This window comes from Vombatus ursinus, unplaced genomic scaffold (assembly GCF_900497805.2).
Source record: "Vombatus ursinus unplaced genomic scaffold, bare-nosed wombat genome assembly UNPS02014932.1, whole genome shotgun sequence".
Taxonomy (NCBI): Eukaryota; Metazoa; Chordata; class Mammalia; order Diprotodontia; family Vombatidae; genus Vombatus; species Vombatus ursinus.
The window spans coordinates 3,467,912-3,483,801 of NW_020954710.1; the positions used below are offsets into that span (position 1 = coordinate 3,467,912).

Here is a 15,890-nt window from a genome sequence, read left to right on the forward strand (position 1 = left end):
TACTACTACTACTACTACTACTACTACTACTACTACTACTACTACTACTACCACTACTACCACCATCCTGAGCTCTTGACCAAAAGCAAGCCATCCCTTCATTGATTAGGTCATTGCTCAGAATAGATGTGCTAGAGAGGGCTGCCCCCTAATAACTTCATCTCAGGGTAGTAGAGAGGCTGAGCTGGGTACTCCCCTCCCCTCTGCCCTTCTACTCTGTGATCATACTCAATATGGTTCTCAGCTGTGGGGGTGGGGTGGGGTTGCAGTTGTGCTTCTCACTGCCCCTTTCCCTTCACATCTCATTCTGTATTTGGTCTGCAGATTGACCAGCCATCACTGGGCATGCCTTCCAAAGACTATTACTTCAACAGTGGCAACTACCAGAGGGTCAGTGCATCCTTTCATGGAGGGATTTCTGGGTGGGATGCATGTAGATGTTAAAAGGGTGGTCCTCCCCCTCCACACACACACACACACACACACACACACACACACACCCCTCCCCTCTCACCTGCCAGTGTTACACAAGGAAGTCCCCAGTTCAATTGTGACACAAGGAGCTTTTGCATCGAACCCTTTCTCCTCCTTCAAGCCTGTCCCAGCCTCCCAAGGCAATTCCTCCCATCTCCCCCATTCCTCTCCTTGTTCATGAATGGAAATATGGAAATCACTAGGAGACTCCCTTATTCATAAGAAGAATGCCCTTTAAAAAAGAAGATTAATGCATTAATGGATTTGGATGACCTGATACAAAGTGAACTTTCAGTCCCTGGCTGGGGATACTGTTCAAAGGGCTTCCTTACCAACTGGAAAGTGGGACTAGGTGACTTCTCTGAGTTTTATTTCTTCCACTACTGAAAACAAAAGGTTTGGAGTAGATTGTATCTAAAGGTCTGTCATGAAAAGGCAGTAAGATATAATGGAAATCCTCTGAATTGAAAGTCAGAGGACCTGGGTTTGAATCTTTTCCACATGCAAGTGGTGTGACCTAGACAAGTCATTTTACTTTCTCTGGATCTCTTTTTCCTCATCTATAAAATGAGGGAGTAGGAACCAGAAGATTTCAAAGGTTCCTTCTAGCTTGTCAAAGACACCCTCTCCCCTAACTGTCATTTTCTCAATACCTGGGGCAGGGTGGAGTAGAAAGAGTCCTGGAGGCAGCCGGACACTGGCTTCTAATCCCGGCTATGCTCCTTAAAAGCACTGCGCCTTTGGCCTAGTCCCCTCCCTTCTCTGAGACTCAGTTTCTTCCTCTGTAAAATGAATAGTTTGGGAAACGTGATCTCTTAAGGTCTTCCAGCTCTAAATCCTGGGATCTCCTTAAATAGTCTTTCAGGACCTCTATGCTTCCTCAGGCTGGTGGACTTGTGCGCCCGTGGGGTAAGGTGCAAGAAAACAGACCCGGACATTGGGAGGGATTGGGCATTTCTGCCTGGGTATCTCTGCCCCTCTACTCCTGTCTGTCTCCTGACCCTTCTTTGTCTCCCCTCTGCCCCAGGTCCGGGAGGCATACCTCCAGTTCATGATCAGCATAGCTAAAATGATTCGAGCAGATCTGAACTTCACCAAAGATGATGAGTTTGTGGAGAATGAAATGTTGCTGGTGATGAAATTTGAAACTGAAATTGCCAATGTGAGTAACAACATAAAGGCCTGGGAGACCAAACAGCTTTTGCTAAGTGTCCTCTGTGGGTTAGACACAGAAGCCCACAGAGAGATGAAGATACAAACTTGTGTCTAATGGGGGAGATGGCATACAAACAGCTATGTGCACACAAGCTAAAGATAGGTTAAACTGGGGGTAGCCTCAGAGGGAGTTAAGCAGGTATGGAAAAGGCTTTGTGGGAGGCAGGACTTCAGCTGAGACTTGAAGGAGGCCAAGGAAGCCAGGAGGTAGAGATGAGGAGAGTATTCTAGGCATGGGAGACAGCCAGGGAAAATGTTTGAGTGGGATCTGGCTTTGGTGGAAGAGAAAGCAGAGTTCATGGGAGATGGATGAAGAATATTATAGGATCATAGATTTGGGTTGGAAGTCAGAATTTTTTATTGACTACCATGGGTAGGTCACTTCTTTGGATCTCAGTTTATTCCTCTGTAAAATAAGGGGATTGGGCTAGATGACATCTAAGGTCCCTTCCAGTTCTATCTGGATTCTTGATGGAGATCAAGAAGGAGCTCAGAGATCATCTGGTCTAACCCCTTCATTTCACAGATGAGAAAACTGGTGTTACCTACCCAAAGTCACATAAGGAGTGTCAGAGGTGAGATTTGAATCCAGAACCTCTGACTCCAGAGTCAGTGTTCTTTCCACTATTATTACCACACTGTTTCCCCAGAAGGGCTGTCATTTGGCATTTGTTAGTGGCCAGAGTTTAATCAACCAAAAAGCATTTATCAATCACCTTCTCTGTGCCAGGTCCTATGCCTGACTTAAATTTCCCTGAGGATCATGGGATTACTTAGGGGGAGTGAAGAGAAGTCATGGAGATTTTGACCTGTACTTCTTCGGTATGTAGATCTGGACAGTTTTAGGGGTTGCTCCCACCAATGGTGACTCATCTCTATATCTTCCCTCTAGGCCACTTTAGCTCAAGAGGAAAGGCATGATGTCACTCTCCTCTATCACAGAATGAACATATCGCAGCTCCAGAGTACCTTTTCATTCAAGGTAATTTTACAGTTTTCTCAGTTTCTCATCTGTCTGTCTGTCTGTCTCTCTGAGGCTTTGTCTGACTAGGGATGGCGTTTGCCAGACTTACAGCAATAGCAAGAAAAACAAAAACAAAACAAAACAAAACAAAAACAACAAAAACAAAATACCATCTTCAGGTGGAGGACAGAAGGCTCATTGTATATAATTCGATCAATTTATCATGCACTTATTGAGCACCTACTGTGTCCTTTTGTCTCATTTTTTTTCCTATCTCTATGCAGTCTTGCTTTTGACCTTATCATTCAACTGAAACTGCTTTCTCTGGAGCCTTTGATGTCACTGATCACCTCTTTCCCTTGATACTCTCTTTTCTCTTTGTTTTCATGACACCCCTGGTTCTCTTCAGTCTCCTTTGCTGAAATCTTGACCCATGAATTGTGGGCATCACCCAGGGCTCTGTCCTGGGCCCTCTTCTCTTCTCCCTCTATACTATTTCACTTGGTGATCTCATGAGCTTCCATGAACTCAACCATCATCTCTGTGAAGATGATTCTAAGATTTATACGTCTAGCCCTCACCTCATTCCTGACCTCCAGTCTCATATCTCCAAATGCTTACTGAACATGTCAACTTGGATATCTGTCTGTCTCTTTGTCTGATCATGGATGGAGCAGAAGGCACTAGACCAGGGTCAGACAGAAAGTAGAAAGACAGAGCAGCTGAAAGGCCTGTCCCACAGAAATCTTTAACTCAACATGTCCAAAACTCAACTCGTTATCTTTCCTCTCTTCCTGTGGAGTATACTACCTTTTTCTCACTCACCCAGGCTCCTCATGCTTACTCCACTCTCATCTCATCAGTCTCTTCCAGGTCTCTTGATTCTACTTCCGCAATATCTCTCCAATACCTCTCCTCCTCGGATGCTGCCACCATCTTGGTGCAGACCCTCATCATCTCACAGCTGGACTAGTTCAATAGCTGCTGGTAGGTCTGCCTGCCTCAAGTCTCTCTCCAGATCTTCTCTACTCAATAAATTCCATGAATAAATTCCAAAATCTTGTATTACCTACAAGATCAAAAATAAAATCCTATCTTTGACCTTCACTACCTAACCCCTTCCTACCTTGTTGGTCTTCTCTGATGCTGGCCTTCTGGCGCAAGATACCATCTCCCAACTCCATGCCTTTTGGGACTGCCCCGGTGCCTGGAAATCTCTCCCTCCTTGCCCCCTTCTCCTAACTTCTCTGGCTTCCTTCAAATCTCAGCTAAAGCCCTGCCTCCACCTCTGTAAGAAACCATTCCCAGTTTTCCTTAATCTTAGCCCCTTCCCCCTGAGATTGCCTCTCAATGTAGCTGGTCTTTTTCTTGTTCATACATAGTTGTTCCCATGATGTCTCCCTCATTGGACTGTAAGCATCTTGAGGGCAAGGGCTATTTTTGCCTTTTTTTGTATCCCAAGTACTTAAGCCAGTGCCTGGAAGACAGTAGGTACTTAATAAATGCTTTTTTGCATTAACATATGAAGCACTCTGTCAAATGCTAGGGATTCCAAGACAGACCATTCAGAGTTCCTGCCCTCCTGGAGACTGCATTCTACTGGAATGTAACATTAGCATCTGTTATTACATGTTCATACCCAATAGACTGGGTATGAGGGCAGGGACTGGTCCAGTTTTGTCTTTGTATTCCCAGTACCTAACACAGAACCTGGCACATAGTAGGCACTTCTTTCACTGATTGAGGCATAGAGCTGGAATGGGATTTTAGTGTAAGTCCCTCATTTTGCAGATGAAGAAAGTCAGATCTTCCATTTATACTACTTAGTTGTTGTTGTTCAGTTGCTTCAGTCATATCTGACTCTTCATGACCTCATTTGGGGTTTTCTTGGCAAAGCTACTGGAGTGGTTTGCCATTTCCTTCTCCAGCTCATTTTACAGATGAGGAAACTGAGGCAAACAGGGTGAAGTGACTTGCCCAGGGTCACATAGCTAGTTAGTGTTTGAGGTCAGATTTGAACTCAGGAAGATGAGTCTTCCTGACTCCAAGCCCACTGCATCACCTACCTGCTGCACTACTTAATAGCTTGTATGTAATTGGTTATTTCCATAGTGTTTCCTCTGTTGTTCATCCTTTGTTCTGAAAGAGGACCAGTGACATCAGGAAGGTGATGGAGTGACATGCAAGTGAGTTGGATTTAAGTAAGGTAGGGCTGTGCAAAGTCACCAACCTCACTCTCTCCTCCTGAGATATCTGGGTCTAGTGGTCAGATATGGATCAGGATGGCTACAGGTGGCCTTAGATGCCTTTTTAAGATGTCTTTAACAGGTCTCAATTTGACTGAGGCAATTCCCATTCAGTGATTAAGGCTAAGTAAAGAATGAGGCAAAGAATGGCCTCTAGTAAAAAAAAAAATCTGTCTGGGAAGGCAAGACCCTCAGGGTTTCTGGCCAACAAACAGAAACAACTGCTACCAATCAAGGCCCAAACAATGACTGAGTGAGACTTGGCTTGGGACCTATTGTTGGCCAATCAATGAGAACTTAATCAATTAATCAATGAAGATTAATTTACCTTCTGATGAGGTGTCTGTGGCAGAGAGAGGTTACATTTTTGCTCTGGATTATGGAGTAGCTTGGCACCTGAAGTGTCTTTCAATCTTTGGGCTTGTCAAATGAGATAATATTTCTAAAAATGCTTAGCACAGTGCCTGGCATATAATAGGTACTTAATAAATACTTATTCTCATCCTTTCCCTTGTCTTATCTCCCAGCCCCCAGTTTCTTTCCTTTCAAGAGTGTTGTGACTAGAGATGCTGTGGAGCCCTCATGTGGAGGCCTCATGTGAAGCAATGACTATCACTCTTCTCCCAGATGATCTGTGGCAGTGGAGCTACATATCATCTCCCTAGGGCTTCCTGCGTTAGCAGTCACTGAGAACTATGCAGCACCTGAAAGTTAGCAAGGTGATAGGGCTCTACATTTGAGAAGACCTGGGTTCAACTCCCACCTCAGAAACTTCCTAACTGTGTGACCCTGGGCACGTCTAACATCTAATCTAATCTAATCTTTCTGTGCCTTGGTTTCCTCATCTGTAAAGTGAAGGAATTGGAATTAATGTAAGGCCCCTTTGTACTATAGATCTATGTTTCTTAATAAATTATCTCATTTTCTTCTGAAGAGAGTGAGGCATGACATGTGTTCAGAGAGATAGATAGAATGCCAGGTGGAGAAAGAGGGGGAAAAAGAAGTTGTGTACTGTGAATCAGAAACATCCTCAGGGAGGGAGTGTTACCTGAGCTGGGCCTACTAGGAAGAAGAGAGGATTTTGAAAGGCAGAGATGTTTAGATAGCTCCCCATGTGAGTGGTACATTCCAATCAGAGGGCATGGCCCGGGCAGCTCCTCGTGAGGAAAGGACAGATGTGGCTGGACCTGTGCATTAGGAAGATTTTAAACCAGGTCCTCTAATTCCAATGTTCTTTCCATTACACCGTACCAGGTCAGTACCCCTTTCTCACAGAACTTCAATTGGACTGTCTTTATACAAATTGTCATGTCCTCAGTCAACATTAACATCCTGGAGAATGAGGAGGTGGTGGTGTATGGCGTTCCTTACCTCCAGAATCTTCAAGAAATCATCAGCAAGTATCCAGCCAGGTGAGACTGGCGCCCTCAGCAACATAACTGTGATGGCTTTGAACTTTTGTTTTTATCAGACTTAGCCTCCCTTGGCATTTTTTCCCTCCTTCTGTGGTATCCTCTCCACCCCACTTTTCAAGCATCCGGTGCCCCAGATTTCCAACACCAACATTTCCATCAAAACCTACTCCCAGGAAAAGAGCCAATGTGTTCATTCACACTAAAGTGTAAATGACTGATAAAGCTTAATGTACTATGCCTCCCAGAAAGTAGAAGCATTTCCACCTACGAAAAAGCCTGATTTCTTTTGGTGAAATTGCAGGTGGGAAAAGGGACCCAGGGGAAGGAAAGGAATCTCTTCTTAAGATCTCTAAACCATACCCTTTTCTCAGTTGCCTATTCCTCTCTTGTGTAAGGCTAGCCCTTCTCCCAGGCTTATCATCTCCAATTAGAAAGTCTTTTTATCTGGCAGTGAGGAACCAGAAGACCCTGTCTCCAACCCCATTTCTAACCCTTCCAACTTCCAGCCCCATTCCTGATCCTTCCCTGGGCACTAATAGGGGACTCTACTCATCTGTTCCCAGAACCATTCAAAACTACCTGGTCTGGCGCCTGGTGCAGGATCAAATTAGTAACCTGAGTCATCGATTCAAAGAAGCCCGAGTCAGCTATCGCAAGGTGAGTCACCCATCGCAAGGTGAGTCACCCGTATCCCTGATGAATGGAACAAAGGACTCTCTGGTCTGCTAGATTGTCATTTCCACACCACATTCCTCTTGGGGAACACCCCTATCTTTTTTACCTCATCAGGGTGAGGAATTCCCGATGTGGAAGCACCCTCCCCTGGTACAGATTAGCAGTTTTCCTGTAACTGATAATCTCAAAAAATTTCCTAATTCTTCTAAGGTCACGTAACTAGTGTATGTCAGAAGAAGGACTGGAACCCCTGTCTTCTTAACTCCAAGGCCAGCCCACTCCCCATTATCCCTCACTAACATCCAAAATAGTCTAGTACATTTGAAAGAGAACTGGATTTAGAACCACAGGATCTGAGTTAAAATTCTGGTTCTGGTATTACCTGTGTAATCTTAGGCAGATCACTTCCCATTCTCAGCCTCATCTCTAAAATGTGGAAGTTCAACTAGATGATCTCAAAATTGACCCTCCTCACCTTGTGGAAATACCCATCCCCAGAGAGGGGAAAGGACCAGGGACTCACTCTTTCCAAGATTGTACAGGGAGTGAGAGGAGGCCAGTGTTGAACCTGAGCCTCAGTTATAATTTTGGACCAAATGTGCAATCTCAATCCTGGATCAAGGTATTAAATTGAAGGGGGGAGGGTGCAGCAGGGTGGAGATGGCTCCTGGACCCTGTGCCTCTTCCCTCATGGAAGAACTTGGGTTAATTTCCTAGACAGGCTCCTTTTCCAAAGTCTCTACTGATATGTTGGAGGAAATGGATTTGTTTGCCATCACGTGTGTGAATACAAGTATAGGCTGTGTCCAGATATGAAGATTGTGTAACTTTAACCTTGTATAGTTCATCATTGAGTCCCACCCCTCTCAAGTTGTCTTCTCCCCTCCACACCCTATTCCATCAAAGTGTAGGTCAACAGGTCACACATCTAGTTACTCATCCAATCCCTTTTTGATGATTAAAAAGGTTAGAGAGGCATAGTTTCTGGGTAATTCAATCCTTTTATTAATAAGGCCAGAATGTTTATTAATAAAAGGATGATCATTTGGCCATCTCTCTTAGAGCAAAGACCCTTAATGGTGGTGGACTTACAGTTCATATGTCCTTCAAATAGTAGGTATTCCTGAGGGGTGCCAATCTACTCTGATTGGTTAACACAGTGGGAAGTGGGCTATATTAAAACGAGGGTCTTGGGGTATGTGACTTGGGCCACTCAAATCTTGGTCAAAGAGACACCAATTTCCATATCACCTTTCTTCACAAAAGGGAGAATCAGCACTTCCCCAGACCTGTCTGAGCAACCACAATGAGCAGGATAATACCTATTAGCCCAAACTTAGACTTTCTAGAATAATCTGTCTGATCAGATCTTGGCCTGGGGAAATCTCTCTTAAAGATTTACCACACTGGTTGGTTTCTGAATGAGGAGATAGAAAAGGGGAAAAACCTTAGTCCTGATTCAATAATTAATTATTAAATACGAGAGAAATATTCATTTCTCCCACTTCCAAACCCTATCATAGGAAAGAGGGATTAGCTGTATTGTCTTTGTTGGGTTACAGAGTGCATACGTGTCAAGAAGGAGGCATGGTGTCCAGAAAAATGTCCTGACAATGAGAGTTGTCCCAAAGTAAAACAGCTGACTTCTGGAGGTAGTAGGTTCCTCCTCTCTTGAGATTTTCAAGTAGAAGCTAGAGGACCACACATTGAGGGGATTGTAGAAGGCAGGTAGGTAGCACAGTGGATAGAGAATTCGGCCTGAAATCAGAAAGACCTGAGTCCAAAGCCAGCCTCAGATTCTAGCTGTGAGACCCTGGGCAAGGTCCTAAACCTGTTCATCTATTTCCTCATTTGCTAAATGGGGATAACTATAGCTATCCACTTCTCAGGGTTCTTGTAAGGATCAGATGAGATGATAATTATAAAGCAATTAGCACAGAGCCAGGCACAAAGTACTACATAAATGTTAGTTATTATTATTATTATTATTATTATTATTACTGTAGAATGGATTTTCATTCAGACATAGGTTGGATTCCGCCCCTTCGTGAGGTTTTTTCCAACTCTAGGGTTCTATGGATTCAAGGCCATTTAGTGACAGCTAAGACTCAACTGGAGACTTTTTGTTGTTGTTCAGTCATTTTCAGTCGTATTCAGCTCTTCATGATCCTGTTTGGGATTTTCTTAGCAAAGATGCTGGAATGATCTGCCATTTCCTTCTCCACTCATTTTACAGATGAGGAAACTGAGGCAAATAAGGTTAAATGACTTGCCCTGGATCACACTGCTAGGAAGTGTCTGAGGACAGGTTAGACCTCATGAAAATGAGTCTTTCTGATAGCAAGCCCAGTGCTCTATCCACTGCAAGTACTCAAAGACAGGAAAGGTGACCATTGGGGGGGATGCCATGGATAGGGTTCCTATCTGGGTTTGGGTTGGACTAGACAGTTGATGAATCCCCTTCCACCTCTGAGACTCTGTGTTACCTAGAATCACAGGGCCATTCATTTACCTAGAACTGGAAGGAGCCTCTGAAACCATCTGGTCAGACCCCCTCATTTTACACAGGAGATCCAGAAAAGTGAAATTATTCTCCCAAGACACCATACAGACCAGACTACTTCTTACCTGCGTAACCTTGAACAGATAATCACTTACCCTGTTTAGTCCATCTGTAAGTTGAGAGGATTGGACAGATGGCCTTAGAGGCAGCTTCTAATTCTAAAACCTATGACCTCTGATGTCTCTTCCAGCTATGAGATTCTGTGATTCCTTGTGGTTTGTCTCCCCAAGTAGGCCACATGATCTTTGGGAATAGAAATGATGTCCATTTCCTCATTTGGTCCTAGGACCATATGTAGAGCAGGTGAATGAGTAAAGGAGTGAATGAGTGAATGTATAAATAGATGCATATATGAATGAATGAGTGACTATGTAAACGAATATATGATTGGGTGGATAAGGGAGGGCAGGAGGGAGTAAACACTGTATCTCTCTCCCCAGGCTCTGTATGGGACTTCACTGGAGGATGTACAGTGGCGGGAATGTGTGCGTTATGTCAACAACAACATGGAAAGTGCAGTGGGTGCCCTCTACGTGAAACAATCATTTGCTGGTGAGAGTAAGAGGATGGTAGGTAAAGCACTGCTCCTGGTCTTCCTGTGCCACTCCTGAACTCCATCCATTCCAGCATCATGGTCGAGCTGCCTCAGGTTCACTACTTCCCACACCATACAAACCTGAGGACAGGGGAACTCTACTGGGAAAAGGGAGCCAGGTCACTCCAAACCCTTAGAGTCCAGCTCTGACTCTTCTCCACAGTGGATGTTGTGTATTCTTCATCTCTTAATCTTGTTCAAATACCTTCTTCTAAGGGGCAGCTAGGTGGCACAGTGGATAGAGCACCAGCCCTGAAGTCAGGAGGACATGAGTTAAAATCCAGTTTCAGACCAGACACTTGACAGTTACTAGCTGTGTGACCCTGCACAAGTCACTTAACCCCAACTGCCTAAAAACAAAAAAAAACAAAAAAAACAAAAAAAAAACAAATGCCTTCTTCTAAGAGGTCAAGCCAGCTTGTCCTGTTAAACATAATGTAATGTTTATTCATTGTTGATGTATGTTATCAGCAAAAAAAAAAAAAAGAGTGAAAACCTACTACTGGGTTGTCTTTGCCACAATCCTATTGTCCTTATTTTACAGATGAGGGAAACTGAGGTAAAGTGATTTACTCTGAGTAAATGACAGGGCTCAACTGCCAAACCATATTTTCTCCTAGAGAAGGCTCCTTCTTCTTCTCCAGCCCTAAATCAAGGAGCCCAGAGTGAATTAGAGTGGGGTCAAGTGCACAACTTACCCAGGGAGTGATTTTAGTTGTTTGTTGGGGAGATACAGGCCAAGGGTATTCCTTGCATTTGCCAAACTAGCTTGTGCTGATCCCAGGGTCCCAGGATTTGGAGCTGGAAGGGACCTGAGCAATGATCTCTCTGATTTTCTTTTCTTTCTTTTTTGGAGGCAATCAGGGTTAAGTGACTTGCCCAAGGTCACACAGCTAGGAAGTGTCTGAGGCTGGGTTTGAACTCAGGTCCTCCTGACTCCAGGACCAATGTTCTATCCAGTGTGCCACCTAGCTGCCCCTCAACCCATTGATTTTCTAGAAGCAGAGAGTGAGGCCTGAAGAGGAGAAATAACTAGCTAGGTGGTGCAGTGGATAGAGCACTGGCCCTGGATTCAGGAAGACCTGAGTTCAAACCCAGCCTCAGACATTTACTAGTGACCAGATTACCCTGGGCACATCTGTATGCCTCAGTGTCCTCATCTGTAAAATGGGGATAATAATAGTACCTACCTTTGAGGGGTATTGTAAGAATCAAATGAGACAATATTTGGAAAGCATTTAGTGCCTAACACGTTGTTTAACTGTTCAGTCACGGATTACTCTTTGTGACCCCATTTGGGATTTTCTTGGCAAAGATCCTGAAATAGTTTGCTATTTCTCCAGCTCATTTGATAGATGAGGAACTGAGGCAAACAGGGTTAAGTGACTTGCCCAGGGTCACATACCTAATAAGTGTCTGAGACCAGATTTGAACTGAAGTCTTCCTGACTCCAGATCCAGTATTTTATCCACTGCTCCACCTAGCTGCCCCTGCCTAGCACACAATAAGAGCTTAATAATCCCCACACCCCTCACCTGGGATAGTAAGGAGCTACTTACTCTGTTGATGCCAAATTCAAGGTTCTTTTTGTATGATCACCTGTAATATGAGGTATGGCAAGATTCTCTCCATACCAGCATGAACTTTGCTTAGGCAGTAGATTCCAGCATGGTCAGAACCCTGTTCTCTGGCTGACCTCAGGGCTACTAGCAGAACACCAACCTGTCTCCCCCTCAAAAAGTGCAGAAAGTATAACTTGCCCTGGGCAAGTGTCCTCAGCTCTGGGACAAAGTGACCTTAAAAGAAAAGGTATTTAAGTGGACATAGGTGAAGTCCCTTCAAATGCTGAGATTCTGCTAACACATTCCAGGCATGGGGGGTGGAGGGTAAGGGCTCAGCTCTGGGGTCAGGTGGGAGTTTTGATTAACCTTTTCTTTTCAGGTCAGTGATCTCATCCAAAAAGTACGTGAGGTGTTTATTGAGACCCTCAATGAGTTACAATGGATGGATGAACTGTCCAAGAAGAGGGCTCAGGAGAAGGTCAGTGAGAGCTTTGGGTGCTGATGCTTTTGGGGCCCTTGTTACCTGGAGTAGGAGTCACAGATTTATCCCACACTTTGGACACTTGGAAAGTGCACCTTTTTTGGGGACAGTCCCTATTGTAGCCAAACTTAGACTTTTCTACTCAAAGTGGGAGATTATAAGCCCTGACATCTCCATTTCCCCCACATTGTTATCTTAGGTAATTATCACATTGGGAGATTTTTAACCCATTTTATAAAATTGTTATTTCTACCTGCCAGATAATAGTGGGTACTTGGAGCCAAAAATACCTGGATTCAAATCTAAAAATTGCTAGCTCTGTAACACTGGTTTATCAAAGCCAGCGAGGGGGTGCAATCTGCATCAGCAAAGGGAGTTCCCACACAATGAGTCCCTCCATTCTCCTGAAATCACAAACCCTTCCCATATTCACATATATAGAAAATGAAATTAAGGTTCAGGAAATGGAAACAACTTGCAGGGATTTGAACCCAGGTTCTGTTTGCCTAAGTTCAGTGTTCTTTCGACTCTATGTCCCTCTACCTTCTTTTTCTATTGTAGGCCACAGCCATCAGGGAGCAGATCGGCTACCCAGACTACATTTTAGAAGAGCAGAATAAGAAACTTGATGATGAATATTACCAGGTGAGGCCATCATCCCCAACTGTTACTCACTGCTTTCGTTTTCTACAATAATGCTACTCGGGATGGCAAAAAATTGGAAACAATGTGGGTGCCCATTATGAAAGACTGACAGAATAGTCTGGTGGAGGGAGGGATATGATGGAACACCAGCCTTGTCCTAGAAGGGGTCTCCATATGTGATCACCTAGAGCCTGAAGGTTTAAAATAATCCATTTAATAAAAACATGATCAAATATTTCCCAGGTAAAAGCAATTCCCAAAGGGGTATATAAAAAAAAGAATTCTTAAGAAGATAAGAGCTCCAGGCTTGAGTTAACTCCTCAGATTCAACCAGGATCCTTGGACTCATGACAACAGTGTAGACAGAAATTATAAATATGAGAGATTCAGAGAAGCCTAGGAAGATTGGTCTGAACTGATGGGGACTGAAGTCCACAGAACCAGGACAATAAGACATAAAATAATTACAGGAATGGAAATGAACATTGCACTTAAGGGAGATGGAATTCTGGATAGCTGAGTACCAATCTTAGCACCAGAAAATAGAGAATAGAGAATGGAACATTGCTCTCACATCTCAGCAGAGAGGTTGAAGGAATATGGGAACAAGCCTAAAAAGGGATGGCATGCTACAAACACTAGCAGGCGAAGTCACTCAGTGGGTTGTTTTCACTTAATTTTCCTTGGTCATAAGGGAGACTTCAAAAATGTGAAAGAAGGTGACCTAGCCATACCAGATCTCAAACTGTATTATAAAAAAGCGGTAATTATCAAAACAATCTGCTACTGGCTAAGAAAGAGTGGTGAATCAGTGAAATAGATTAGGTACAAATTACATCATAGTAAATGACCATAGTAATCTATTATGTGATAAACCCAAAGATCCAAGCCTTTGGAACAAAAACTCATTATTTAACACAAACTGCTGGGAAAACTGGAAAACAGTATGGCAGAAACTAGGTATAGACCAATATCTCACACCATATGCCAAGATAAGGTTAAAACAGGTACATGATTTACACCTAAAGGGTGATACCATAAGCAAATTAAGAGAGCATGGAATAGTTTATCTTTCAGATTTGTGGATAATTTAGGACCAAAGAAGATATAGAGAGCATTACAAAATATAAAATAGATAATTTTGATTATGTAAAATTTAAAAGGTCTTGCATGAATAAAACCAATGCAACCAAAATTATGAGGAAAGCAGAAAAGTGGGGGAATTTTTTTTGTAATAACTATCTTTGATAAAGGCCTCATTTCTCAAATACATAGAGAACTGAGTCAAATTTATAAAATTACAAGTCATTCCCCAATTGCTAAATGGTTAAAGGATATGAACAGGCAGTTTTCAGACAAAGAAATCAAAGCTATCTATAGTCATTTTAAAAAATGCTCTAAATCACTATTGATCAGAGAATTAAAAAAAAATTAAAACAACTCTGAGGTACTACCTCACACCTATCAGAGTGGCTAATATGACAAAAAAGGAAAATGTTGGATGTTGGAGGGAATGTGGAAAAACTGGGACAGTAATGTACTATTGTTGGAGTTGTAAAGTGATCCAACCATTCTGGAGAGCAACTTGGAACTATGCACAAAGGTCTATAAAACTGAATACCCTTTGATTCAGCAATACCACTGTTAAGTCTATATCCCAAAGACATAAAAAAGGGAAAAGGACCTATTTGTACAAAAATGTTTATAGCAGTTCTTTTTGCGGTGGCTAAGAATTGGAAATCAAAGGAATGCCCATCAGTTGGGGAATATTATTGTACTATAAGAAATGACGAGCAGGATGATTTCAGAAAAACCTGGAAAAACTTACATGAACTGATGCATAGTGAAGTGAACAGAACCAGAAGAACATTGTACACAGTAACAGCAATATTGTACGATGAAAAACTGTGAATGACTTAGCCATTCTCAGCAATACAGTGATTCAAGACAGTCCCAAAGGGAAGCATACTGTCTGCCTCCAGAAAAAAATCTGATATTGTTTAAATACAGACTGAAGCATGCTATTTTTCACTTTCTTTTTTTTTCTTTTGAGTCTTCTTGTACAAAATTACTAGTATGGAAATGTTTTAAATAATTGTACATGTACAACCTATATCTGATTGTTTACCATCTCAGGGAGGGAAGGAGGGATAGAATTTGGAACTCAAAACTTTAAATAAAAATGTTTTTTAAAATTGAGGAAAAATCATAAAAAAATAAGGGAGACTTCAGTGCTAGGGACAGCCACCAGTAAAAACAGAAATATCCAAAAATCTTTTATTTGTTTTTTACTTATGTATTAATAAATTATGTCAGCAGGATGGTCTAGAAACAGCTTTTTTCTTCATGCTCACTGATTTTCCAAGAAAAAAAAAATTCGCCCTCTGGACTAATTACTTTATATATTAACATTTCCTTAGCTGAACTTCAAAGAGGACATGTTCTTTGAGAATACATTGGAGAACCTTAAGTCCAATGCACAGAAAAGCCTGAAGAAACTGAGAGAGAAGGTGGACCAGGATGTGTGAGTAGAGTGGCAGCTGGAAGAGAGAGCCCTTTTAGGCATATGTGATTAACAATAATAGAAACAACAGCACACATTTCTACAGCACTTTAAGGTTTGCAAAATGCTTAATTTGATCCTCACAACAACCCTGTGAGGTAGGTGCTGCTATTATCCCCATTTTACAGATGAGGAAACTGAAATTCAGAGATGTTAAGAGACTTGCCCAAGGTCACAAAGCTAGTAAGTCTCTAGGCAATATTTGAACTCGGGTTTTCTTGACTCTATCCACTGCACCACCTAGCTGTCTAAGCACACTGATTTGCTACCTTAAGTCATCAAGCCTTCTTTTTTTTTGGAGGCAATTGGGGCTAAGTGACTTGCCCGGGGTCATACAGCTAGTAATTTGAACTCAGGTGCTACAGATTCCAGGGCTGGTGCTCTAGCTACTGTAATATCTATCTGCTCCTCATCAAGACTTAAAAAAAAATGTATACACATAGATGAAAATCTTCCTCAAAAGCACTTTTTTCCTTCCTTTTTGAAAAGAAT

The 15,890-nt window shown here is 42.6% G+C and overlaps 1 protein-coding gene across 1 annotated transcript in view; it reads left to right on the forward strand.

Annotated features, from left to right (window-relative positions):
• The window catches only part of LOC114029515 (membrane metallo-endopeptidase-like 1), a 57,582-nt gene that overhangs the window by 28,129 nt on the left and 13,563 nt on the right, over positions 1-15,890 (forward strand). The window contains exons 9-17 of the mRNA XM_027843986.1: positions 325-390; positions 1,502-1,636; positions 2,582-2,671; positions 6,154-6,311; positions 6,878-6,971; positions 9,993-10,121; positions 12,089-12,187; positions 12,752-12,835; positions 15,256-15,359. Coding sequence (XP_027699787.1) covers positions 325-390; positions 1,502-1,636; positions 2,582-2,671; positions 6,154-6,311; positions 6,878-6,971; positions 9,993-10,121; positions 12,089-12,187; positions 12,752-12,835; positions 15,256-15,359 — 959 coding nt within the window. The remainder of the gene's footprint in view (positions 1-324; positions 391-1,501; positions 1,637-2,581; positions 2,672-6,153; positions 6,312-6,877; positions 6,972-9,992; positions 10,122-12,088; positions 12,188-12,751; positions 12,836-15,255; positions 15,360-15,890) is intronic.